This window comes from Montipora capricornis, chromosome 4, assembly GCF_036669925.1.
Source record: "Montipora capricornis isolate CH-2021 chromosome 4, ASM3666992v2, whole genome shotgun sequence".
Taxonomy (NCBI): domain Eukaryota; kingdom Metazoa; phylum Cnidaria; class Anthozoa; order Scleractinia; family Acroporidae; genus Montipora; species Montipora capricornis.
The window spans coordinates 32318956-32346270 of record NC_090886.1 but is presented as its reverse complement, the minus strand read 5'-3'; the positions used below and the strand labels follow the sequence as shown (position 1 = coordinate 32346270).

General features: G+C 40.1%; 1 protein-coding gene across 1 annotated transcript in view; it reads right to left on the bottom strand.

Annotated features, from left to right (window-relative positions):
• The window catches only part of LOC138045945 (transcription elongation factor SPT6-like), a 47698-nt gene that overhangs the window by 4044 nt on the left and 16339 nt on the right, over positions 1-27315 (bottom strand). The window contains exons 11-28 of the mRNA XM_068892588.1: positions 23865-24007; positions 23255-23463; positions 20702-20837; positions 19840-19990; positions 18348-18502; positions 18187-18229; positions 16535-16678; positions 12521-12775; positions 10586-10798; positions 8069-8206; positions 7447-7614; positions 6725-6952; positions 4842-5246; positions 4341-4481; positions 4046-4152; positions 3228-3316; positions 2339-2454; positions 2074-2196 (exon numbers count right to left, since the gene is read on the bottom strand). Of these exons, the coding sequence (XP_068748689.1) occupies positions 2074-2196; positions 2339-2454; positions 3228-3316; positions 4046-4152; positions 4341-4481; positions 4842-5246; positions 6725-6952; positions 7447-7614; positions 8069-8206; positions 10586-10798; positions 12521-12775; positions 16535-16678; positions 18187-18229; positions 18348-18502; positions 19840-19990; positions 20702-20837; positions 23255-23463; positions 23865-24007 (2964 nt within the window). The remainder of the gene's footprint in view (positions 1-2073; positions 2197-2338; positions 2455-3227; positions 3317-4045; positions 4153-4340; positions 4482-4841; positions 5247-6724; positions 6953-7446; positions 7615-8068; positions 8207-10585; positions 10799-12520; positions 12776-16534; positions 16679-18186; positions 18230-18347; positions 18503-19839; positions 19991-20701; positions 20838-23254; positions 23464-23864; positions 24008-27315) is intronic.

Below are 27315 nucleotides of genomic sequence, written 5' to 3'. Positions count from 1 at the left end.
CTCTTACAATCTCTGTTCGCTGTGAATATGCAACGACTATCATTTGTCTAATTACCTATAATTCAGAAGCAACAGATTTAGAAAGTCTTTTTGACGACATGTAATGTTCCGGGTTGGAAGTTTCGGGTTCATCTTAGTGAATCAGTTATCTCTTACAATCTCTGTTCGCTGTGAATATGCAACGACTATCATTTGTCTAATTACCTATAATTCAGAGGCAACGGATTTAGAAAGTCTTTTTGACGACATGTAATGTTCCGGGTTGGGAGTTTCGGGTTCATCTTAGTGAATCAGTTATCTCTTACAATCTCTGTTCGCTGTGAATATGCAACGACTATCATTTGTCTAATTACCTATAATTCAGGGGCAAGGGATTTAGAAAGTCTTTTTGACGACATGTAATGTTCCGGGTTGGGAGTTTTGGGTTCATCTTAGTGAATCAGTTATCTCTTACAATCTCTGTTCGCTGTGAATATGCAACGACTATCATTTTTCTAATTACCTATAATTCAGAGGCAACGGATTTAGAAAGTCTTTTTGACGACATGTAATGTTCCGGGTTGGGAGTTTCGGGTTCATCTTAGTGAATCAGTTATCTATTACAATCTCTGTTCGCTGTGAATATGCAACGACTATCATTTTTCTAATTACCTATAATTCAGAGGCAACGGATTTAGAAAGTCTTTTTGACGACATGTAATGTTCCGGGTTGGGAGTTTCGGGTTCATCTTAGTGAATCAGTTATCTATTACAATCTCTGTTCGCTGTGAATATTCAACGACTATCATTTTTCTAATTACCTATAATTCAGAGGCAACGGATTTAGAAAGTCTTTTTGACGACATGTAATGTTCCGGGTTGGGAGTTTCGGGTTCATCTTAGTGAATCAGTTATCTCTTACAATCTCTGTTCGCTGTGAATATGCAACGACTATCATTTTCTAATTACCTATAATTCAGAGGCAACGGATTTAGAGAGTCTTTTTGACGACATGTAATGTTCCGGGTTGGGAGTTTCGGGTTCATCTTAGTGAATCAGTTATCTCTTACAATCTCTGTTCGCTGTGAATATGCAACGACTATCATTTGTCTAATTACCAGATTACAATTACATCTTGAAGAAGGTTAGGCCGGATGCATACTCCTTTGAAGGGGTATTAATACAGGTTTCCTGCCGAGCTTCGTTAAAAATTATTAGGCAATCTTTGAAAATTAATTTACTTTTAAACATGACAAAATGAAAAAAAGAACAGGCCATCAAAGATCCATTTACAAACCCAGTCGACAGAAATTAACCGTTTGCACCAGGATTCTTCGCTAAATACTTTCTCAATAATAATAATAATGATGATGATGATGATGATGATGATGATGATGTGTGGGAACAAACTACGTACGCGATATCTTTGAAAACGGAGACCAAAATGGCGCAGTACATACGGTTCATTCCTATTACGTGTTTAAGATCCTCAATAGTTTTTTTTATAGCCATAGAAGTAACTTCTGGAAGTGTTCCTCTCTATTTTGCTATGGCTCCTGATCGCCACCTTGGATTATCACTCAAGTTTGGTTTAACCCCAACAAAAGAAGAGAGCGTTTCGAAGCAAACCTACCATACAACTGAGAACACTCAACAACATACCGACACACCTAACACACACATGAGCTTGCACATGTTCCCTTCTTCCCCCCCCCGCCAATAAAACTTAAAAAACGTAAGACGAAAGTCATAATTTCTACACAAACATCTTTTAACGGTCGTTGTAAAGTTTGAGTTGTAACGAACCAAATCAGAAGCAGAAGACTGGAAGTGTGTAACTTGAAACTCTTTTCCTTGGAACAAAGCTGGGGATTTTAGGACACCATTTTTATGCCTAAATATGCACAAAAATAAGTTCGAAGCTGCACGCGCACGAAAATACACGAGCTAAGTTACATCCAAATAAGGAAAGTTTTGATCTCAAAAACCCCAGCTCTGAACCAGCGTTAAACGCTTCAAGGTAATGAGGTTCTGACCAAATAGAATGGAACCGGATAGCACAAGTAGATAAATACAAGTTGCAGTGCTTCCAACCTCACTGTCGATCCAGAGTGAGCGCCCAAGACTAAAAGCGTTTTCTTTGCCCTCCTCGCGAACATCCACGTGTTGGTAAACACCTTCATCAACAATAAAAGTGACAGTAATGTGATAATCAACCTGAAAAAAAAGAAAAAAAGTCCAGGATCTGAAATCACGAGTTTAGCAATGTGGTTTAATAGATGTCCGATGAGACCAAACGAGGATAACAGCCTCATCGATTTGCACAATTTTCAATACAAAACCGAGCCTTCCTCCTTACCTTGCTGCTTGGTCTGACAACACACTCTCCTTGGTCCATTTCCGCCAACATCCTCTCAGCCTCTTTGAATGAAATGTTCTTAAACGCTGGGTGGACGATGACGCGCTTCACGTATTCTGAAAAAAACGTTATAAGAAATAATAAGTCGGTGTCACTTTTCTTCTTTGCATCTAGGACATGAATTAAACGAAGTGAGACCACAAAGCACTGGCCAAAATTATACTTGCGAGAGATAATCCCTGCGAGCGACTTACTGTATATTTAACTGGGGAAGAATCATCCGATGATTCCATTACTCGATGTTTAAACGAACCATGGGGTCACAATTTGTCTCTTAGCCTATTTCTTGGACGTACTGAAATCTAAATCAACGAAAAACGATATCTGTTCTTCATTCGTCAATGTACCAGATTCATACCAGAGAAGAATCGTATCTGTGGAACGGATAACTTACCATGGTACAAATTCTCCCATTGAAAAAGATGTATCTTTTCGATGGCTACTAGAGGATACTCGAGAAAAACCCGAATGCTAATTTGCTGGAGTCGGACGCTGCATCACTGATCTCTGAGACACCTGTCAGTGCGATCTTAGGCCACTAAACTGGGTTCAGGTGACAATGTCCGGTTTCACTTCTACGCCTAAAATTGTCGAAATGGTGTATTCTCGCAATTAAAACGAACTAAGGAGATAGTGGCATACCGAGGTACACCCGGAACACAGTGTACTTCTTTTAGATTCAGTCGAAAGGTGTAGTGGGTTCTTCCATGTCATCTTCAAAAAAAATTCCCATAGGCTGTGAGAAAGCTATCGGATTCTCCAATTTGAAGATACATAGGTCGCTAACGCATGGTCGAATCCGAAAGATTAATAAACGCTAACTACTCACTTGGTCTGTTTGCTTTCTTTTTTGCCGCTTCCTCTTCTTTTTTGTCATTATCTGCTGCATCTTGATCGTAATACTTGTCCTTCAAAGGACTGCAACAAAAAATTACTTAGTTCGTAATTTAACTCAACCCTTAACTAACAGGAGTGATCGGTATGTAAATTCTCCTCACAATCTCAATGAAATGCCAGTCAGACAGGTATTGAGAATAAAGAACATTATCAGCTTAAGAGTTGTGATCTGGATATAACACCAAATTCTCATGACCCAACAAAGAAATCCACGGTACTACGTTAGGAGAATACGGACCGTTTCGATTGTGGGAATGAAAGGGTTCAAAAGCAGGGCGCGTTAACACAGTGCCGTCACATTGAAGGACCAGATCAACCTTGTCCCCAAGGCTTTCCGCTCGTCCATCTGTCGGCAGGGAAAACCCCTGGGAACGAGTGTTACGACAGTTTTGATTCCGCGATCAACGTCATCAACGAGAGCATTGTGTACTGTGACAAGTTCTACAACATTTTTCTCTTGTTTCATATCCCATGAATGGTTCAGCAAATAAATTACCTAATTTATGTATTTATGACAAGCAAGATCTCTTTTTGAGTAGCAGCGAGCGAGATAGGTGCCCCCCTGGGATAACATCTCGAAAGACTACTGTTCAATTTGCAGATTAAATAACAAACAAGACGCTCTTTAACGCCTTTTTTGCCTCTTCAAATAATTCTTGCGATGGCATTAAATTAATGAAACCCAACAGACAATGATCCAGTATGTTTATTCTTGGCGATTTTACCGCACCGAAACTAGTTACGGCCAACCTGTATTTTCCTTCCTTGTCAAGAAGGTCGGATGATCGGCACGTCAGGTCAAGCTGTAGTCGTTCCATATTGATACGTGTCACGCGGCAGTGCAACGTCATCCCCACCTGTAAAATTGAAATTACATAATGATTGGAAAAATCATTAATAATTCATGAGTAGGAGCTGACAGAAGTACTCGCGTCACTGCTGTTCAACCAACCGGGCCGGGCTGGATGTTTACGGTTCCAGCCTCGTTAATTTGTTAGATGGTCAAGACAAATCGAGACCATAAGTAAAAGAAAGTGCTACGCACCTTGACTCTTTCATGTGGACTGCTGATACGCTTGTCGCTAATCATCTTGGTTGGAATAAATCCCGACAATCCATTCTCCATTCTTGTGCGCACACCCACTGCCTGACCTGCGCAGCTTCCGTTATCAAGATGTGTCCACACCTATACACATACAAAGAATCGGGGGTGGAAGTGGAATAATTGGATCTCAGTCATTCATTATTCCGTCCATTTTTTTCAGAGTAATTCATTATTCATTTATTGAATTTTGCTTCGATATTCACTTTTCGGTATTTGTTATTCTTTAACGAAAGCGTAAAATTCTTTATTCCGAAGGTTCGAGCACTAATTCATATTCATGTTATTCATTGTTATGCGTGTCGTCACCCCCAGAACGTAGTAGCTAAAATTTGATTGGTTAAACTGCGGGAAAGGAATGTTGCTTTTGAGTAAGCAGGCATTTGTGGGGAGGAAGTGAAATACGCCTCCTCTAAAAACGACTGCGTTGGAGGCTAATCTTACCTCGCTTAAATCTGGGTAGTTGTCTTGCAGACAGAAAGGACACTGCCATTGTCCGGTCTCATCATTTCTGACCGGTTGCGCTTGATCTATCATGTCACGCGGCGGCTTTCTGTTGGCAAATCCAGTAACACCACACACCACCATTTTGCCAACGTACAGTGATTCATTCGTCTCGCCAGTCAGGAGTCTAAATCGTTCCTCCACCGTCAGTGCTCGGAACGGCAAGCGCCGCTCACGGTATTGACCGAAAAGCTCATCACGGATGTCGTACAGTGTAATCCGCTTATTGCCATAGCCCTGTCGTTCGAGCTCTTCAGCAAACGCATCTAAATCCAGATCTCTTAATCTGTCAGGAGTTTCAAGAATTTCTTCTAAAGCTGACGACGGGTTGGACTCCATTGTTGCCTAAGAAGTGACGGTATACTAAACTCAGATTATATTTTCCAACGTGTTTGTTTCAACACCAAATATTATCAGTAATAAAAGCCTAGGCCTCACGCAAAACTTAACGCGCAGTTTCGGAAAGGATAACTTTTCAGGGCCGGTTTTTTAAACGAAGTCCAACTTGGACCACGATTTTATCAACCCTTTTCCCTGCAGGCCCAAGTTGTTTAAGAGCCGCACAACTTTATCCGGTGGATAAGTCACCTCTCGAAGCAGAGGAGAGAACCAACAAACTCAACCGATACAATACTTACATAACAGGCAGCTAAAATGTATATGTCACATATACATTTTGTCTTGAAATGCGCTTTCATTCAGCACTGCTGAACCCTGTTCAAATGCCCATTCAAGTTTAGACCATTGAATTTGGTGAAATATCTTGGTTAAAACAAGTAAAAAAACGCAGTCCACTGTTTCAAATTTTTCGGTATATTCTGGAGTATATTTGGCCTTTCGCCGTAGAGACTTAAAGAAACGACAACGTGAACGCCCATGAAGACGTAGCTTCATTATGTCAGGTTGTCCGTTGTCAGGAATTTCATTACCATTACATCTCGTTCACATTTTACAATATGGGCAAATTATCTCACGACAGTTTGATACGAACAAGCAACGATAGAAAGTGAAACACTAACTGTTGTCTGCTCACGTCGCATTCAAACCAGTTTGAATTTGTGCCACTTATTGCAGCGACAAAAGCAGCGTTGTCGCACCGTGTGTGAACCAATGAAAGAGCGACATATGGTCCGCCATTTTGAATTAGAAAACTAGTTCACATCCCCCTTCATACGAGATCCTTGCGTGTGCACCGAACAGGCGTCGTGTCGCAGCGACTTGTTTTGCAAGTAGTACACACAGAGCGACTTGTCGCAGAGACCTGTCGCTGCGACTTGTCGCCTAGTGTGTCTCGGCCTTTAAGGGCGGAGCACCAAACTGGGAAGACACGCGAGATTAAAAAATTCGTTCAACCCAATGCACCAAATATGAGTAGCTTGTGTAGCTGGCGCGGGATTAAAGGGCGCGAGCGAGCCATTGGGGCGGAGAATGTGCCGAGGGATTTTCACCGGCAACGAGGCCGACACTCTCGCAAGTGTTTCAACCCTGCCAGTGGCGCAGCCGACATTCTCGCGGACAATTCTCGCCAATATTACAACTCTCAACAATCCTAGCGGACACTCAGCAACAAGACCATTGAAAGGCAAGTTTACATTGAGGAGGAAGTCTTTTCCTAACTTCTCCACTTTAATACGGTTGGAAAGGACAACGTGGTGACCATTTTTTCTTCAGCCAGGCCCAAACTTTAAAAAGGCCGCAAAGACGATTGCGGTCCCCTCCTCGGCTTACACCCATTTAAACCTGGTTTTATTCTGCCTAACGTTGATCAACGACACCAAAAATCACCCAACCAACACAAAACGGTTGACCGACAAATTCGTTACCTCGTCATATTCTAGTGCGTCAACGGCCATTTTCTTCGCCCACTCGTAAGTCTCTGGATGCACTCTGGAACCATCAAGCACCTCAATGTAATTGGTGGTCGAGTCACTGATGGCTGATGTGTCAATCTTAATAAACCCTGCGCAGTTAAGAAACACCTGAGGACCCAGACCACACACGGTGACCAGCTGAGAGCGGTTTTCAAGCCTGGTGCACTGCTGGCGAAGGCTCTGAAACAAAGATGTGTCCGGAAATTAGATGAAAGTCGATTGTGATAAGCACTGCGAAGCGTTCCACTATTCTCCGCGACTTCAACAGCTTATGTTGTTGTTGGAAACAGGTAGCTAATGGGACATTTTGGCCGTCATAAAAATAGAGCATGCATTTTATTACGGGATGTCTGGATAAAAATCGTGTGAAAACAACAGCTTTGGAGAAACTGGGGCTAGGATAATTTACTTCAATATTTAGCGGTCAGTGTAAATTGCCTGACTTCTTTCTCTCGGCTTTCTCTAGCGAGTGGCTAATCTTTGAACCTGAGCTGCTTTTAGATTTGTAATAACTGAAAATGCAATAAACTACACGTTACCTTTTTCAAACCTAAGTACATTGTGGAAAGCAGCTGCTAAAAGCGCTTTCGTATGGTCAATTATACGGCCAAGGTTTCTGTTAGCGATTTCCTTTCTGAGAAATTCAAACCTACTTCGTTCACAGATTACTATACCTTTAGTAGAGAGGAAGCTTTCCTCGGTCCCAGGCCACACACAAACTGAAGCAGCGCAACAGTGTGTGGATGTTCCAGCAGTCTGTTTGGATCTACACCTACGTCATTTACAACAGTCACAAATTCCTGGTGAAGGGATTTAACAAGCTGCTCTTTGGCTACATGATCCTGGAACAAATCATATGTTCTCTCTGTAATAATAATAATCACTTCATTCAAGACCAGAGGCCGTAAAAAACCTATAGCAAGCGGTCTACTACCAGGGAACACTGCATATCAACTCAAACTGAAACGGACCAAATTAAAGTTGGTTTTTGCTGAGGTGAGGGGGGGGGGGGGGGGGGTTTACACGTCGAAAAAACCGCGGAGCAGAGTGAACAACCAAAAACAACGTCACTAAACTCACATATGACGCCAAGTCAAGTAAAGAGAAAACAACTGAAGCAATAAACATTTTCGATTAACTTTATCATTCTCACGGAACCAGTCACATGCCCCTAAATTCCAAATACAAAGGATAGGGCCATGGACACTCGAGACAGCGCGCACGATTATTTTTTCTCCATTACAGACCGACCAAGACCGGTAGATGTCACTTACTTTTTCTATAGCGAGTTCTCACCTGGAATGGATGCAGCCTCAAACACAAAAGTTCACCCTCCTCAACACACAGAGCAGCAAACTCGGACAGTGGATCCTGGATTCTTCGGCCAAGTGACACGGCATGACGAAGAAGAGGTGGGTACTCACGAAACTCATTCTAAAAGAGAAATCATGATCTCATGAAACACTACCATATACTCCCCGGCTTACATTACAGTCTAAAGCTTTTACAATAACAAACGCCCCTCCACTCTTCCTGCACTACACAACCATGCCAGTTATCCATGATCGTGTCAATACAAACATCACAGTTCTTACATGATCTCTGACGCATCCCCGACTTAAAGCGACATGCAAAGAATTTCTTACAAGGCGCGTTATTCGTTGTGGCAAGAACGGATCCGCCACAGCCAGGTGGGACACTTCATGACAAATACATAAATTAGAGTTAATGTCACTGTTCCTTGGTATCAACATAGTTGGCTTTTAACGCATAATGTAAGGCGCAATAGAACGAGACAACAGACGTATTGGCGTTTTTTGAGGGGAACACTGCCTTGCGACTGGTTAGCCTATGCGACTTCCGGATTGCGTGATATAGAAACAACCTCACTTATCTCCCCAGCACTACGAGCTGATTGGTAAAGAGCACGTGCTGGATCGGACAAGAGTATTGGTAGCGAGCAATGTACAAAGGCAAACGAGCCAACAAGCTTGGGGGAAGTCGCTGCGCAGACTTAACCGCACCTCGCAGGAGTGACCCAATTTTAATGAAGGCAGGACGATAAACCCAACCCATCTCCAAAGGGAGGGAGGGAGGGGAAAAACTTTAACAAATGCCAACAGCTAGTTGTTTTACTATAGAAGACAAAACTGCCAAGTGAACCTTGGACGGCTAACTGAGGCTTTTATAGCTAGACTCTGTCTATTAAAGTAGCCAGTTGTACAGCTTCTTCTATGAGCAGGTAGGTATTACACGTGCTCTTTAACAGTTATGAATGAGGCCTTAACAGATTTGGCCAATGCAAGTGTACGTTATAAACTGATATCTAGGAACAAAGTCACTGTGTCCTCATTTTATTTACAACAAAACCATTGATTTTATGACCTTGAACGACCGACTACAAAGAACACGAAGATAACTAACGCGACATGAATAGCCCCTTTTAGTATGGTCACGTTCCATTAACCGTATTTTACTGATGGGGCAGTAAAATCTCATTTAGACTGGCCAAGTGAAGACACCACAAGTATATAAAAAGTAACCCTCGACGATCATTAATAACTAACCAGTCTGGAACAAGTGCTAAGGCTTAAATAGTACTTAATACTACAAACGTAAACGATGGACTTAGGGCACATGGAACGACCGGCTTTCGTCTCCTTGTTTGGCCCAACTGACTATGGCGGATCCATTCTTGTCATTTATTGTAAGAGGCATTAAGTGACGAACCAAATAACGAGTTAAGATGTGGGCTGACATACATGTACCAGAGACCTTTAAAAAAGACACGAACACAGCCATGGTTTTAAGGATCATGTCCTTTACATTTAATTAAAATTCTGAGGGCTTGTGTTGCGTGACAATCCATGAAACATAGGCTTCGTTTCCAAAAAACACTTTGGTGCTGTGTCCATGACGAGTGAAGCACCAGAGATTTGGTTTTATCTAACGTGTTGATAAAGGTAACTTAACCACCGTACAAAAAATTTATGAGCTGACGTTTTGACATTCGTCAGAGTCGTTTGAAAAAAAGAAAAGAAAACCCACTTAATTTGAAGCGTCAAGAAATGCTCCGAGGACCGTAAAGCCTTGTGTGACAACCCCCCCCCCTCCCCCCCCCCAAAAAAAAACAAACAAACAAACAAACAACAAACTCTATTTAAACTCGAAGGTAAGGAATGCTAAAATAAAATGAAATTCTGCACTAATTACTTCACATAATAATGATAAAAGTTAAAAATGAAAAAAAAATTAACTCCCACAAAAGGTGCAGCGGTCAGTATCAAATTTCATTTTACAAATAGCAGACTTGAATTTACTTAATTCCTGGATTGTTCTAAAATCGTTTCCAAGAGAATTCCATAACTTACTACCGTAATACGACAAGCCATGAGGACCATAACTAATGGTATTTACTCTAGCCACTATAGGGAAGATATCTGTTTACAACCATTGTTTTTCTTATTCAAATTTGCCAACCACATGAACAAAAGACCCTTTGTTTCGACAGCCAATGAGGCTCTGGTTGGCACATTAATGACAATAGGTGACGTCAACGATATCTTCCCTATAAGGAAAGTTATCTCCCCGCAAATTAATGCTACAATATCGCAATGTGAATAACTTAGACAGCCAGCCCATGTAAAGCCCTAAATATAAGAATTAAAATACTGCAAATTGCTTTACGTGGGACGATATATGCATTGAAAGTTCATCATATATACTATTCTCATCGATACAAATAAATCGCAAGGCACGTTCATTGCGTTTTTCCAATTTTCCCAACAGTGGTTGTTGAATGGACTAACATACCTCAGACCTAGGGGAAGACGTAAAAACACGCGCCACTTCACCATCTAAAGGTTCAACTGATATTGTTGGAATCTGATTTTCTTGCTCCAGTTCTGCGACGCACATTTTCATGTCATCTATGACAGACGTTGCCTCTCGACATTCAGCCGCGACAACAATAACCTGTGGACGCTTCTTGAGAATAAACTGCTTCAACGTCGAGAGATCCTTCTCCTGTTAAAGCAAATTAGCGTTAAGCTATTTTGTCGTTGCTAATGACCAACAGTGTGGACGACAACGCCACAAAGCAAAGACAAGACCAGAAATGAAATAAAAACGGTGCTTTGTTTTTTTTTAAAGAAAACTATTTAATTATACGTCTTTTGTGGAGGTGGAGGCAAATGCATATGCACCAGGGTTGCAGAAGGACTGGGTTTGTACAGTAGGAGGCAAAGAAGAGAGAAAATGAATTTTTTACCACAATTGCTTGTAATCTCGCAATCTGATTGGCTAATTTGCCGTTGTCGATAAGAGTCTAGACAACGCTGCTCGCGTCATGCTTGTGTCAATTTGTCACGCAATGTAATAGCCATTCAGGAACGCTCATTTTGGGAAATAAACCAATCATATTGCGAGAAAGTTATAGACAACGCTTGCTCTTTCTTTGAGTTATGATTTTGGTCACGCTCTGAAATAAAAACTTTCTTTGGCGTTGAATATTGTGGTAAAAAACAAATCGAACGTGTTCCATTGTTGTCTGTACTCTTATCGACAACGATATTCGTCATCACAGTGGTCAAAATGTTGTGGACTCACGAGGCGTAGCCGATAAGAGTACAGACAACGCTGAACCACTTTCGATTTGTTAAATCTTCTGACCAACAGTGAAGAAGAGTAGCTGGCCGTGACAACCAAGTAGGCGGCGATTGTTGCAGACAGCGACAACCCAGCTTCACTGCTGAATACTCTGCCAGTAATTGGTGTAAACAAATAACACCTATTTAGAGCGGTTTTCAATTGAGTGTCGAAAGTAATTAGCGAATTGATTTGGTTTTTTGCATTACTTCACTCAGTGATTGGTTCAAAGATTACGCGCCATTTTTTTCAACCAATCAGAAGTGAAACCAAAACCAATCGTGGCTTGCACGTGCACATTATCTCGCGCTTTGTGTCGACTACTTGATTGGTTTGCTAGATTGTCTCCGACACTCGATTGAAACTCGCTTGGAACTCGATTTAACGTGGTACTATGATAAAAAAAATCACTTCCTTTTTTCTTGAGATTTCGAAAGTGTGTGCGCGTAATTCCTGAATTGCAAAATTTTGAACTTTGATTTTTATCCATAGGCTGTTTACTTTGAATGTATGTTTAGGATTTCCGGACCAAACCGGACCTCAGAGCGTTGGATCTAGGAAAAGGTGACGTCATTTTCTCTATCAAGATTTCAAAGTTGGTTATGGCGGAACATTAAATAGGAAAATTCCAGTTAAAATAAACAGGTGTCATTTTCAAATCAAGGCTTAAAACCTGGTCACTTAATAGTGTTTAGTTAACATTTTTTTGAAGTCCAAAGAAAAAACAGAATTGAATTTTTGGTCATAGTACCACTTTAAAGCCTCTCAGAAACAAAGGCGTCTCTTATTCTTTTAGAGCGGTTTTCAATTGAGTGTCGAAAGTAATTAGCGAATTGCTTTGGTTTTGCATTTACTTCACTCAGTGATTGGTTCAAAGTTCTCGCGCCATTTTTTCAACCAATCAGAAGTGAAACCAAAACCAATTGTGGCTCGCGCGTGCACATTTTCCCGCGCTTTGTGTCGGCTACGTGTAATTACTTCGAGTTTTGATTGGTTTACTGGATCGTCTCCGTCCTTATTGATTGGCCAAAGTAATTGCTTTGGTTTTGGTTTTACGACAATCATTTGAAAACCGCTCTAAACAAAGTCGCCCAAGCTTACCTTATCTTCACGTTCCTTGGCTCTCGTTGCATTTCTTCTATTCAACAGATATTTGAGCCTGAGGTAGTCACTCACTTGCCCTCCACCATCTAACATGGCAAGGAATGCTGGAATGTCAGGACTGGGAGAAATGGAACAGGCTAACACGCGAAGTCCCTCCGAGTTCGAGATGTCATCATATTCTTGCGCCTCGACATGCTGTTCAGGTTGATATGGAGCAACTTCAATCCATGACTTCAGTCTGCGGCAACAGGCCTAGTCACACAAGCAATTCAATCATTCAACTTATCTATTGCACAATTCTTACACCTTTTACTGACCATAGGGCCGGATACTCGGGTAATCACAAAGTTAAGAGCAACAAAGAAAAATACGTACGCATTGCGTACGTGTGGTAGTGCAGTAACACAGCGCTGTATAATTGCTAACTGAGCTGCGTTTTGTCTTCCAGGAGATTCCTGTCATCTTTCCGTAATATGTAGCTCTAATAGTACCCGATATTGTTTTGGTACCGTATATCTTTATAGTGCCATGGAAGATGTCTTAGGTAAGTAGACCCCCTAAGAGAACACGTGAAAGACTGAAGAAAACAAAAGGGAACCGAGAAACAATGGCTTCGAGGGTGACATATTGATCGTTTTCAAGTTCCCTTACAACTTCTTTTTCACCACAAATTTGAGCGTGCACTCTGAGCGTCTGACAAACGTTCCCTGAAGTTAATCTCTGTCGTGTCGGGAGGGGTTAGTATTTGAATGGGTGACCTAAGAATATAGGACTTGCCGTCAGAAACATAGGAACGAAAATTCTATTTTGACGCTCAAAAATGCGAACTAAGCAAGGTACAGATATTGTTAGCCTGCTTTATGCAAAACAAATGTTGATGCAAAATTAAATAAATATCGATACACAGTTTTTAGGAAGAGAAGAAGACGTTTTCAGGAAGTGTCGATCGAGAATCAAATATTTTGCCATCAGCAACAAAATTTGCGACATGAAAACAACTTAAATTTTGAACCGAGAATATAAAAAGTTACCATCAGCGAAAAATATTTTGGGGGATTTTTGCTACGTTCAATTTTTCTCTTGTACTTTGGCTGCACAAGTAAATCGCAAAATCAAAAGTGACATCGAATTAAGCGGGCGCCGTGATCAAGTTACCTCGCATGTTTACTCGCGAAACAAAGGATACATCTGTGTCAAAATGATGGCAAGACACCGGGTTTTTGTTTTTGTTAGTTTGGTTTTTTTTTTCTTTCAAGCGTTGTAAAGTCTGACATGAAATGTGTGAATTCAACACAAAGATCATAATAGCTCAACTCTTGAAGTTGACCATTGTTTCTGCAAAGTCAAAAATTCACTCTCCTAGACGAGGTTATTTATCACCAGATAATTCCATCGTTTTGAAAATAGCAGCCGCTTTATTATTCACCAGCGTCACAAATTCATGCCGATTTTGGAGCTCACTTTGTTGAAACTCAAGCTCGCTTCCAGCAGACCTGTTTATATTCGTGAGTTATTCACGCGCTACGGGCCTATTTGCCACCGCGGACTTACAATCACTCACTCTTAACAAACCTGGTGACAGTGTGTAGTATAGTGTGTACCACAAAAATGGATATTTTTAATATGGGAACAAACTTTTGCGGTTCAGGAAGACTGAAATTTCTTCTGGGAACTATTTTTTGCGATTCTCTGTTTAAACAGCAGAGAAACAGCACATTTTATTTTCAACTTTTATTATATGGTATGTCGAGTCAAAATTCACGTTACTTACATACAGTATGAGAGACATACGGTACCACTATAATACATTACATTACTACGCAAACGTTACTGAATAACAACAAAACAAAACCAAAAGCCTACCCCTACCATGCCAACAAAACATTCATTCATACGGTTTGCCGACGACCAAGCAAATTATGTTCTTTCAGATGACCCCTTCGTGCCAATCTGATGTACTGAATTGCTGTACACTTGATATTTTCTGTTCTTTACATATTGTTTTGTTTGCGATAAATACTACCGTATGTATCTAAGCTCCGTTTGGTTTTTCCAACGGAAAATCATGTATTTATATTTACAAGGCTAAAAATTTCTTTTAAACAATTGAAAAAACCGAACGTTTTCGGCGTTAAGCCATCTTTATCATCATCACCCTGAAGATGGCTTAACGCCAAAAACGTTCGGTTTTTTATATTTTTTAAAAGAAATTTTTAGCCTTGTAAATATCAGTTATTTTTACTGAGCGAATATTATGGACATGTTAATGTTCTTGTTTAAGTCCAATGTATATCGTCCAAGTGGTACAAGTCTATTAAAGGCGGATGAGTTTTTAATTTGACTGCAGGGAATTCATTTTTGCGGCGTTTTATTTTGCGGGTTTTTTTATTCTGCGGAAACTAATTATTTCATGCTACAGTCACATGCACTTGTAAATGAACAAGAACGGTAATAATTATACACGCCTATATTTTTTGCAGATAAAATAGTGATTGGCATTGGTTATTCGACGACATATAGCCTTCACGTGTGCGTTATCATCATATCTAAGACTATTACTCATACTACTCTACCAGAACGGTGTAAATGCTGCCGAGGGCAAGAGGGATGTTCAATTATGCTTGCGGTAATGTACGGAAATATTCGCTTGGGGAGACGCAACTGTAACAAAAAAGATTCAGTGACACAGTTCTTTTCAAGCCCTAAAGTTCCGAGGTTGGAGGTACAAGAAGCCAATTCCGCAAGAGTCAATCCACCTGTAGAAGACAACTCTGCTTCGTTATCGACATGTAGCAAGAAAAGATCTACGTGTATTTTTTGCTTAGTTAAACATAGGATATTCCTCTTTCTTTTGGTTCGAAAAAAACATTCTAACCATTGGTGAACTATAAACAAGTATTTTCCAACCATTTCTGGGCCCAAACGGGCGCATAGTGGTGATTACTGTGCGTGAGTCCCGCGGGGGCGCAGCCTAGTGAGAACACTGTTTAACAGGCCTTGAACAGGCACGGTAAAAACGTGGACCCCTAAACTGGACCCCCCAATGGACCTCGTTCTGGACCCCAATCGAGAGAAGAAAGAAAACAATAGATGGTTTCACAGTAACGTCATCAAATTCGAACGTCTTCTGAATTTTCATCAATCACCCAGCCAACAGAGCCTTTCTTATCTCGACGAGAAAGAAAGGACTCTGCAGAAATACATCATGTAAAGACTTCACTGAGAATGCGCAAGCCGTTGCTAGGAGACAGTTTCAAACCCAGGCCTAGTCTCGATCGCACTCCTAGACGCCATATACTGATTTTCGTACTGAAGGCTCGATGTTGACCTTCGCCTTGTCAAAAGCATTTATCTATACGACGTCGAAGATGACCTAGAATAAAATCTTTTTTCAAGTTTCCAATTCCGTGACGTCTTTCGTTTCGAAAATACATCATTTTGAATTTTCGAATTGTCACGTTGCGTGAAACCATGATACAAAGCTATTTGGTTGAAAAAAATGTCTATCCCTACGAATCTCAGCAGTTTGAGGCTTTCAAGTACATTGGGAGATGTGACAGTGTTCATATACTTTCATCGCAAGGTGAACTCAAGATGTTTTCGTAGATTACCGGCCACCATATTGGTGGACCACATGGCGACTCCAAGTAAAACTTTATAAAGTTGCGTGAAACGCTTCAACAAATGTATCGCACAGACCTGAGAACTGGAGAGGTGTTTCCTACAACTTCTTGGCCTTTTTCAATACACGATTTTGAATTTACTTATTTTGTTGCAGGACAGTGTAAACGGATACGAGAAGCGAAATGAAAAACCGAGCAGGCTCTAATATTCGGTGAAACAAGATCATACCGCGCAACCTAATTCCTCCATTCACGCATGACCACAATTTCTTGCGCCTTTGAAGAAAAATGTGTTCTTCCGACTAGAGAGCTGCCTCGTTTATACGCTTCACGCACATTCACTGGGTATCCGGTCAACTCGCCTACGCACCAACAACTCTGTTCTCACCTTAATAACAGAATCCTTTGCTTCCTCTAAGAGTTTAAGTTTGAGTTCTTTCTCAAACAGTGGGTAAAGCATCTGGTTAAAGGCTCGAGCCAAAGCGTTCATTCTCTGTGTGTTCCATTCCTGCACCAAATGGCTGAATTCATCCTGCAAAATGGCAGTGCTATCGATAAACATTTTACTTTTGTCATTCTTGTAAAAGTACATGTAGTTGGTTTGAGCCTCTTAGGCACGTCCTGGCAAGACTCTGTTATCAAAAGTGGCCAAGCTGACTTCCCAAATTCAAGTACCCTATCGAGATAACCACTTTTCAATTACACTTACGCTACACAGGGCTCCAAACTGACTTGTAGAAAGAAACTTTAGTTGCATTTCTTTGGGATCAACCGTTTCAACTCAAGCTCAGTAGACTGAAACCTTTGAAGTTTGCCTGCAGAACAGGCAACCCTTAACCCCTTTCAGCAGAAACAAAGCCAACAGACGTCCCTACTATCATTGCAAGTGACTGGAGCCTGCAGCTCTCTTTGAAAAACCATAGAAAAAACAGTCACTGGACATGCCACCTTCCAGCCTTCGAACCTGTCAGTCAATGTCATCTTAAACAGTCCCTCTCAGGACTACACTCACGGAAGATCGTACTTTACTTAATTATGATGTGACTCCTGGGTTCAAACCATTTACGATTTTAGTAACCAAATGAAGCAATACATGTAAATGGTTCACTGACCAATAAGACACGAGAAAAATCCGATCAAACTCGTCGCCCTGAAATTTTTTATCCAAATAAAACATGACCGTGGTGAACGCCACCAAACACATGCCAGTGAGTTGGTCGTCAACGCCCACAAGGGTGAACAATGTACTACGTGCTCCCACATCATTTACCTAAATTAACCTTGACTCTACAAGTATTGTATGTCCAGATATGCGCATAACTGGATGCAAGCTTCACATGTCTCCCTACTTCAACATCACTTGTGTCTAGGAATGCAGAAAATTAAAATCACGAAGTCTTTTCTAAATCCTTCATTTAGTTAAGTTAACCACCACGAGCGCAGCGGTCATTGTTTTTTAGCGGTCACCCTTTCTCTTGGGAAGTCTTCGGTCAAGCTGTCAGCAGTCAGATTCATAAGTGCAGGCTCACGAGGATCGTCGTGGTTTTCATCAGCCAGGATTTCATGGGTTTTTTCCTCAGGCGTTTGGAGCAGTTGTCATCGTTAGTTTTTGAACTTTCCCCTACCCCACTCTACCCTCTGTTCTTCCTTCCACTGAGTCCATCAGTGTGACGCATGCCTGGAATGAGGGCTCAGGGCTGGGTTGCGGGGATTTGTCAGCCATGGGGGCGGTTTTTTTTATCTAGAGACTGGCTGGCCACAGTGGAAGCCCCTGGATACTCCAGGAACCCTTTTCCCATTTTAGTGGGACAGCTGGTTAATTCGCGAGTAAACTAACCCAAAAATAATGCTTACCTTAACACTGACCTAATTGTTGAAAATAAGTAGTACAAAAGCAGACTTAATCAGACACTACGGTGAAGGTGTTGCATCCATCTCATTATGGGCATTTCTGGACATAAGTGCTTTTGTTGGTTCAGTAAAAAACAACCCTTGAATTTTGAGGAAAACCACTTGTATACCAAAGGAACAGAAACTTACTCTGTAATATAACTGCTTGACTTCATCAAAATAGGTGTGGTAACTAGAATTATTGAAAAAAAAAAAAAAAAAGAAAGAAAGTTCAGTTAACTTTGCTGCATATGCTCGATACCAGGGGCTTAAACAAAAAAATATGATGTTACGCTACACACAGCAATTACCCTGAATTTTTATCCAAGTCAATTCCAATAGAAATGGTCAATAATCCATCTTCTTCTGCTTTACACATACGTAAAAACTGATCACCAACAAGATCTCTGATTGGTTTGTGTTTTACATACTTGAACGGGCTGCATGCGTGAGACTCATCAATCTCCTAATCAAACAACAAAGCACAGTCAAATTGTCCATTCTACACCTGTTAAACTGGCGTATGAGAGACAAAATCAAAATCAATACCCTTTTAATCTCAAGGTGGATTTCACCTTTCGTCACTAAAATCCCAAGATGGACATTAAATCCAAGGAATCCATGCACAAAGCAAATATTTTGATTATAGTACTTTCTAAATTTGGATATCTTAGTTCTGAATGATCTGAGGCATTTCTTTGCTGAAGAATTTGAAGAGTACTGTTGGTCACCAATAGAAGTCTGTAAACATAGAACCTTCAAATTCCAGCACATAGATGTATGGAAGATTTCCTTTTCACTTCATTTACAGGTACTTACTGATTTTCTTATTTTTTCCAATGGTTACATATACACTGTAGCATCGATTAGATTTTTGGAATTTACCAATTTGCTAAAGAAACACCATTTGGATTGGTGTGTCTCAAAAGTGGCAGTCATAACTGAAATGTGTTGCCGTTTTCAGTGAGTGGCATATACCATTTCATGACCTGGGAAAAAGACCAGATTTAAAGTGCCTAGCACCTCAACAAACTTTTCCACTGTACTTATTTTCCGAAACTGTCTTTAAAATATTTTGTTGTTCATATAGCCTTTTATTGCAAACTCACTTTTCTATTTGCTTTAAAAGACTGAAAAGGGGGCCATAGTTTGATCCATAACCGAACAATCAAGGGGATTGGGTTGGATACTGGGTTGACGTCACAAATTACTTTCCATCGCTGTTTTCAAAAAACTATCACAATGCAAAGCAGCTTGTGACATCAACCCGGCATTTAACTCATTCCTCTTTCTTGTGTCGATCATAGCTCAAGTTGCAACTAGTTTTTCAACTGTTGAGTCTCTAAAACAATGATTTTGAGGGGGACAGTTTAGTAAACAAAAGAATTAGTTTTAGAAAAGTGCAGAGAATCATCAAGTGAAAAGGTTTTTTTTTGTAGGTGATAGACACTTTAATACCCTTTAACTGGACATCAAAAGCAAATTTTTCCACCATTGCAGTGCTCAGATAAACAGCTACAGTATCTGCTAATCGTCCCTGCAACTATAGCGTGTGATACAGCTGAACAAGATAAAACCAAAAAGGATATACGTAGTCACTGGTCCAAAAAACTGCAAACCATTTATTTAAACTAAGGATGAGTAAACCAAAACCAATAACATTGAAACTTGCTTTTGACGAGTATCATGAAATTGCTTCACCTTCTGATCAGTTCATCGGTGGTTATAGTCTAGGTTTTTTTTACACTCAACTGAAAACCATGCCATTTGCACAACTTGCTCAGTATTTTCTTCTTTACCTACCTTCTTTCCTTTCTTGCTTGGGTTTATCCTTAACTTGGCTCTTTCATAGAATGTCTGCCTCACACACTGGCGAACCAGAGGATCCCTAGCAATTTGCATGGCCACCATATGTCGAGCAGCTTCCAGAACTTGAGTGACAGTTGAAAATGTGCTTTTGAGAAACACAAAAAATCAACATCACACCCTAATTTTGTTTAAGAGAAAGTCTACTGTCAATAGATGTGGTTCTAAAATTTACCTACAGATCCTTTCTTTGATGTATCAACTTTGTTTGTTCTACACTAATAACATTAAGTACATGTGTGATATGGCCTTAGTGCTAATACTTCCTAGACTGAAGGGAAGTTGCAGGCTACATGTAGAATTAACAACAGGAATGTCAAAGGCTTGCCAATGTTTCCAACCTGTCGTTATACCCTAAATGACACCAACCTGAAACTTTTAAACCATGGACTTAATTAGTATAGGGAATTACATGACTTTGACTGCAATTTGGAATAAATAAGCACCAATAAATTTTTTTTAGAAAACAAACAAAACTGAACGAGCCCATATCCCAAGTGCAATTTGTAGTCTTTGAAAAAATTTACAAGTGCTCATTAATTTTATTCCAAATTGCACGCAAAAAATCATGTAATTACTTAATAATGATACACATGTAAAAATTTCTACTTCATGCAATAATTTCAGTTCTCTGCACCAATTTCACTTTTCCGCACTCTGTTTGGGATTAATTGACGTGCTCTCAGGCCATCAACACGCTGAAAGTTTTGCATGTATATTATTTAGAGAGAAATCCCCAGAGGCAACTAAGCTTTTCATCACAGCTGAAATTCCATGCAAATGACAAACAATTCCTCACCTGCTGAGGTAATTTTCAGCCGAGTCTTCTGGCTCAACAGGATGTTGCTGGGTTTCATGCCTCTGATAGTTGTCACGCAAATTCTCGCCAAACTGATCTGGTGTCAAACCAAACTTCCTGGCCAAACCGCTAACACCTTGAACACAAAAAATTTTCTTGAAAACAAGAAGTATTCCTAAACATTTCCACACCACTTCAACTTGTGGTACAATTTGTTTTTCCCAACCAATTTACAACAATTTACATGTACTTGTGATAAAAACATGTACCTATTACTGTTTCTGTTTGTTGCTTGTCTTTTTTCGAATTTAATTGAAATTTAACTTTCAGCGCAGCACCAGAGAGCACTGTTAGTAAGATTTCTTATACTTACTCTTGGAAATTAAATCAAGCAAGAGCTGTGCAATTAAGTAAGCAGACGGTACTGTGAAATATGACTTAATTAATTAATTAATTTATTGATCAATCATAGCACATGGGCTGTCAAAGAGGTAATCAAACACTTCACACGAAGGTATCAAAAGCAGAGAGAAAGCTTCAAATTATCACAACAAGCCAGAAGAGAAATACTTCATACTGTACATAACATGCTGAAAGTCCCAACTGGAGGGGGGCAAATTGTTGGCTTTAGTTTCAAAGCGTGGTGGTAGAGAATTTGGGGATAAAGAAGACAAAATGAAGTTTGTACTCAGGGAAATAATAATTGAACTGGGATTCCCAAATGATGTAGACATACACGGCATGACATCTGCCCATCATGTAACAGGCACCAGGAGTCTGGCCTCCCCTATTAAATGCTGCTTTTCAAAATAATATTGTGCTTCTGGTTTCATTAGGATTCCAAATACTCAAAAACAATAAAACCACAAGGTCTTTACATTGTTCCCTTTTGTTTGGAAAACTAGTGAAACCCTAACATTTGCATTTGAAATAGTATTACAAGGCTGTGCTCTAAGGAAAATTTCGGGGAGCCCTTCAGGCTCCCACGCATTTTAGCTGGGGTGCCCAGCCCTCCAAGTGGGTCGCCCTAATTAATTGATTATTTATTCAATTAATTATCTGAGATCAGCAACGCAGGAAGATCTTCATCCATCTCTCTCTCAACAAAATGTTGCTGCTACTGCTCCGCTGATCGTTGAACTCGCTAATGCAAGAAAACCCGCAACCCATCAGATTTTTAAAGCCATACTTGAGAAAGACGAGAAAAGTGGCAATGCCACCAGTGTTTTCAGGTTTAAAAGTGAAAAAGTAAAGATTGCGGCAGTTTTATGTAAAAACGTTTGGGTCTAATACAGGTTAATGTTTTTACTGGTTAGTTGGGTTAAAAATGAATTTTCAAAACATGAATCAATGCCGCCTGATTCACGTGGAGCTTTTGTGAAAACTGCCGTGAAACAATTAAACCACCGCGACCCAAAAGGTATCAATTTTTTTTTTGAGCAAGTCATCTTGATTTGGACGAAAATCATTGCTACAGGACAGAACTTAAGTATTTTTTTTCTTATATTATCAGTAAAATGTTTTAATAGTGGAATGAGCTTTTTGTGGATTGGTCGAAGCGTTATTTGTTTAGGGCACGCAATGGTTTGTCACGAACTAAGGACAACGCGGGATTGCTCTGTTTCTAAAACAACAACAAAATGACATGATATCTTTCCTTTTTTCTCATTTCGTTATTTCATATACTGGGGAAAACAACCATAACCTAAATGTATTTTAGCCAAGCAGGTGCAGCCGCAAAAAATTGTAAAAATATTAAATTTACATTAACTGTCGCATAAACTGATATTCCCGGGTTAATACTAAAGTAAATTACACCGCATCGCCGGCCGCGCTTTACCACTGTCAGAGTACAAGTAACAACTCTTTTTTTAAACTATAACCAAGAAATGCCAAACTCCACGTTCCAAATTTAATGTGTATTTTTTTGAGAAAGAATCGAAATTCGTGCGGCAGCCGGCCGTCACGTGCAAAGTCACAGATTATGTTACATGTGAAATCATGAGGAACAGCCTTTGAACCGACTGTTTCGTACAAAGAAAAAACATTTTCTCAGAGGTTTCGTAAACTGTAACCACCAACATATTAAAATTTTTAGCTGCCTTATCTGCTAGAAATACAATAAGCCAGAGTGCCCAGCCGGGCCACCAGGTAGTTTTTCTCACTCACCCGAAACCAAATGTTAGTCGCCTCAGGCGACCGGGCGCCGTTAGAGCACAGCCTTGTATTTACATGTACTGTATGTCATTCGCAAACAGTCATGTACACACAGGTACATAGCCACTGGTCAAAACATCCTCCTCAATTACAGAGAATATGAGAACAGGAAATGTAATAGGGAACCAAATTACAAGGGAACAGACAACAGGGGACAAGGGAGCACAAACAATTTCTTTTTTACAGGGTTCCACACCTTGAAAGACTTTATAATGCTTAGTCAGGACCACCCGGAGGGCCCAGGGTACATGTACATGTAGGCGCTGGACAACCCAAGAGGTCTTATATGTAACTGTTAATGCAATTTCATTTTAATGCATGTTAAAATGTATCTACCTGCATGTCTACAAATGGTATACAGATCACGTTTAGCTGGCATTTTTTGTTTAGGCGGAGTAGTGTTTGATTCCCCATCAGCTGTGTCTTCATTAGCTTGTTTTGTTTTTCTCTTTGCTTCCCACATGGCAGGAATGTCATTTCTGTAGTACAGCATGAAATGGCTGTATACATCTTTGAGCTGCTCCATGCTTTCCACTCCATCCAGCCTAACAAGAAAGATCACTCCTATTAGTATTACGCTTTATTTTATGAATATTACAAGCACAGTTTCAAGTATGATAAAAATGTGCTTTAAAAAGCCATAATTATTAGAGTTTCCCGCTGGTTAAAGCATGAAAGAAACGGAATTACTTTGGCCAATCAAAAAGGACGGAGACAATCCAGTAAACCAATCACAACTTGAAGTAATTACACTTAGCCGACACAAAGCGTGGGAAAATGTGCACGCGCAAGCCACAACTGGTTTTGGTTTCACTTCTGATTGGTTGAAAAAGTGGCGCGAGAACTTTGAACCAATCATTGAGTGAAGTAATGCAAAACCAAAGTAATTTGCTAATTACTTTCGACACAATTGAAAATCACTCTATGGGAGCATGTTATTTGTTACCTGTCTACATCTTCAGCCTGCAAAATCCTAGTGTCATCATCAAGAGGTTTGTCACCACTCTCTTGGATATTGTTGAACTGATAATCCTGCATCTCTTGGAACAAGCGATGGAGGTTCTCCTTACGGGTTCGCAACTGGCTCCACTATCAAATGCACAGTAATTACAAATTAAGAAAGTCATTCAAATTTCTGTACCATGTTAGGGTTAAAGATGTGATAGCTTTTAATATTGTGTCTCCTCAAAATTGAGAAAACACTAATAATTATTACTAAATCAAGAAGCATTCAGTCATAATTTAAAATGACAAAGTACACCTTTTGGTAGCAGAGGCATAGTATTGGAAGTACAGTCGATTCCCGATAACTTGAACCCTCGCTAACTCAAACCAAAATCGATTTCCTCTGGATTTCCATTATACATGTGTACATTTACTGCAACTTTACCTTCGGTTACTCAAACTCTCAATAACTCGAACCTCCCACTAACTTCAAGCAACTTTCGTTTCCCTTCAGGTCATTCTCTATATATTTATTATATATATATATATATATATTTTTTTTTTTTTTACATATTTTAGCCTTTGAGAACTCGAACCACATCTGTCAGTACATGACGAATCAAAACAAACAGTGTACTGTAGTCCAAAACATTTAATTTATTTTGAACCAGCCCTGTAATCTTTGTCCTTTTTTGCATGTTATCCTTGGTTTGGCATACATTTAACTTCAGTGGCTGTATCTTCATAAAGGGTTGCTGCTTAACTCCTTACTCCTTATCGACAACTCAAACTCCTGACAACTTGAACCTTTTTCAATTTCCCTTGAGGGTTGGAGTTATTGGGAGTCGACTGTACATGTAATTTATCTTGTGTACATGTAAGACTCCCAGAATCTGCCCAATCTTTCTACATGGGTTATCCCATTCATCCCTGAAGTGGCTCCCATTCACGAGTAAAAGTGTCTCGTGTTAGACAAAGTAAAATCTATACCTCTTTGGAGGGACCTAGATGAAGGACAGACAGGGATGTAACTTGACATTGTATTTGTTCAATATTTATACAGAAGACATCATGAGAGAAGTTGGAGAAGATGGGAAAACAGTTCATTTCAACAAGCTGAATATCCACGGCCACAAAATCAGAGATTTGTGTTACACAGATGATATCATCTTGTTGCCCCATGGTACGAGCAGATTATCACATCTAGTTGAATCAGTAGATAAGCAGAGAAGTGAGAAAAGCTTGAAGTTAAATGCAAAAAAAGACTAAGCTCATGAAGACCGACAAATCAAAGGAAGATCTAGAAATAAAAGTTTATATATAATTATAGTGAAACCTTGGAATGTGTTCCTAAATATGTCTATTTGGAATCTACAGTATCTGGAGATGGAGATGGAAGAGACGAAATAAGAAGGAGGATCGCTATGGCTACAAACAAACTGTCGGAACTAAAATTTTGGGGAATGGTCAAGATCCGCAAACCAAATTAAGAATTGTTGTAGCGTACCGGGAACATTTTCCCTATAGCTACATACGGCTTTGAAGCATTGACACTTGGAAAAACAATGTTTAAAAATAGTTACCACTTTTGAAATGAAATGTTACAGAAAAACTCTAAAGATTTCACGGACAGAACAGCAAACAAATAAGTCGCTTAGGGATGAACTCAAAGATCAATAGTTAGAAAACTTCGTAAGGAAACAAAAGCTGAAGTTTTTTGGTTTATCCGAAAAGAAGCGAGGGCTTGGGAAAAATCATCTTGGAAGGAAGATAGAGTGGAAAAGAGGAAGACCAAGAAGGCAGTGGGAAAGGGACATTCGGGATGCTCTTGACAGGACAATAACAGAAGCTGGAAGCTGGAAGCACTTGACAGAAATCGTTTCCGCTGAGTGGTCGAAGATACAAGGTCCATCAGGATAAGCAGTTAGAGAGAGAGAGAGAGAGATGAAGGAGGCAGTGTGGCCTAGTGGTTAGGATGCTTGACTTGAGATCCAGAGCTCCCACGTTCAAGACCCAGTCTGACCACTTGTTGGATTTGTTCCTGGTCATCCCTGGTTCAACTTCTCTGCTGCACTTGTAAATAGCCTTGACTGGTTTGCCTTCGGCCAGTTGGGATTCTTATCAGTTGTTGTTCTTTTCGCTCATTTTGTTCATTGTGTTTCATTGACCCTGAAAAGCCGCTATGGGGAGTGGTCAATTAAGTATGTATGTATGAATGTATGTACATGTATGTTGTTAAAAAGGTTGGTTCTCTACTCTGTTTTGATAAGAGATTATTTTAAAGGCCACTTTAACAACAATTCATGGTTATGTTTCATAAAAAAAATTTAGTGCAAGGCTGCTGCCTAACAGTCGCCCGGTCGCCCAAGGCGCCTTCTTTGTAAGCATGGGCGACCAAATTTCTGAACAAGTAGCCCAAACGAGCACCTAACTTATCACAAGGTGATTTATTCTCACTTTCTTGTGAATTTGATGCCAGCTGGAGAATAAACGATGAAAAAAAAGTGATAATTATGGTTCGAGAGAACAGCAGGTGAGCAAATTCCACAAATAAATGACTCTTCAACCTGTCAACATGTTCAATATTGCTTAAAGGGGCTAGGTCACGCTGTTTTAGGTAATTTTGTTTAATTTTGTTAGTTATGAGCTCTAAACATCAAATTGACAGAGCAAGAGTCTTTCATTTGCAAAATCACGGCCAAGTAACCATTGAGAATGATTTTCCAGCTGTTTAAATGACATTTTGATATAAACTGATGTAAATTTGAAAAAAGGTGGGCTGACGTTTTTCAAATTTACCCAAAAGCAATCCATTTCAATCCTCCCCTGTTTTGTCCATCCTTGTCCCTCCTCAGCTTTCCTGTGTTTTGTTTGAGTTCCTCTATAGTTTTGAGCCGTTATTTTGTCATTTCAGTTATCGCGTGTCCTAGCCCCTTTAAGCCTGGTTTTCACTAGCGATGCAAGCACAAGCATAAGTAGTTTATGCTTGTGGCAACGAACGTCGACATAAGCATTAAATAAAAACTACAGCATCTGCCATTTTGCTCAAATGCTCAGATGCGGAGAATCTGGAACAAGTACTTTAATTGTGCAGATGTAGCAAATTTCCTTCTGATTATTCTGCATTTCATCTTCAAACAACTGAAGCAAATGCAAGAATAAGCGCAAGCAGAAGGAAAACGAAAAATTTTGACTCCTTGTGCTTGTCCTTGTGCTTATGCTTGCGTCAACCCCGTTTTCATGGTGAAATAGGAGCTCTTATGCTTGCACTTGTGTTTGCATCACTAGTGAAAACCAGGCTTAAGGGTTTTCCTTCTGTTACCTCCTGGTAGTGCACAGAGACTGAGTTGCAATGTGATTCCCAAATATCGAAATGCTAAGTCCATACGTTTCCTCTGTTTACATTTATGCACGCAAAGGCAGTTAAATTGGTGCACGTTAACTTGCGGAAA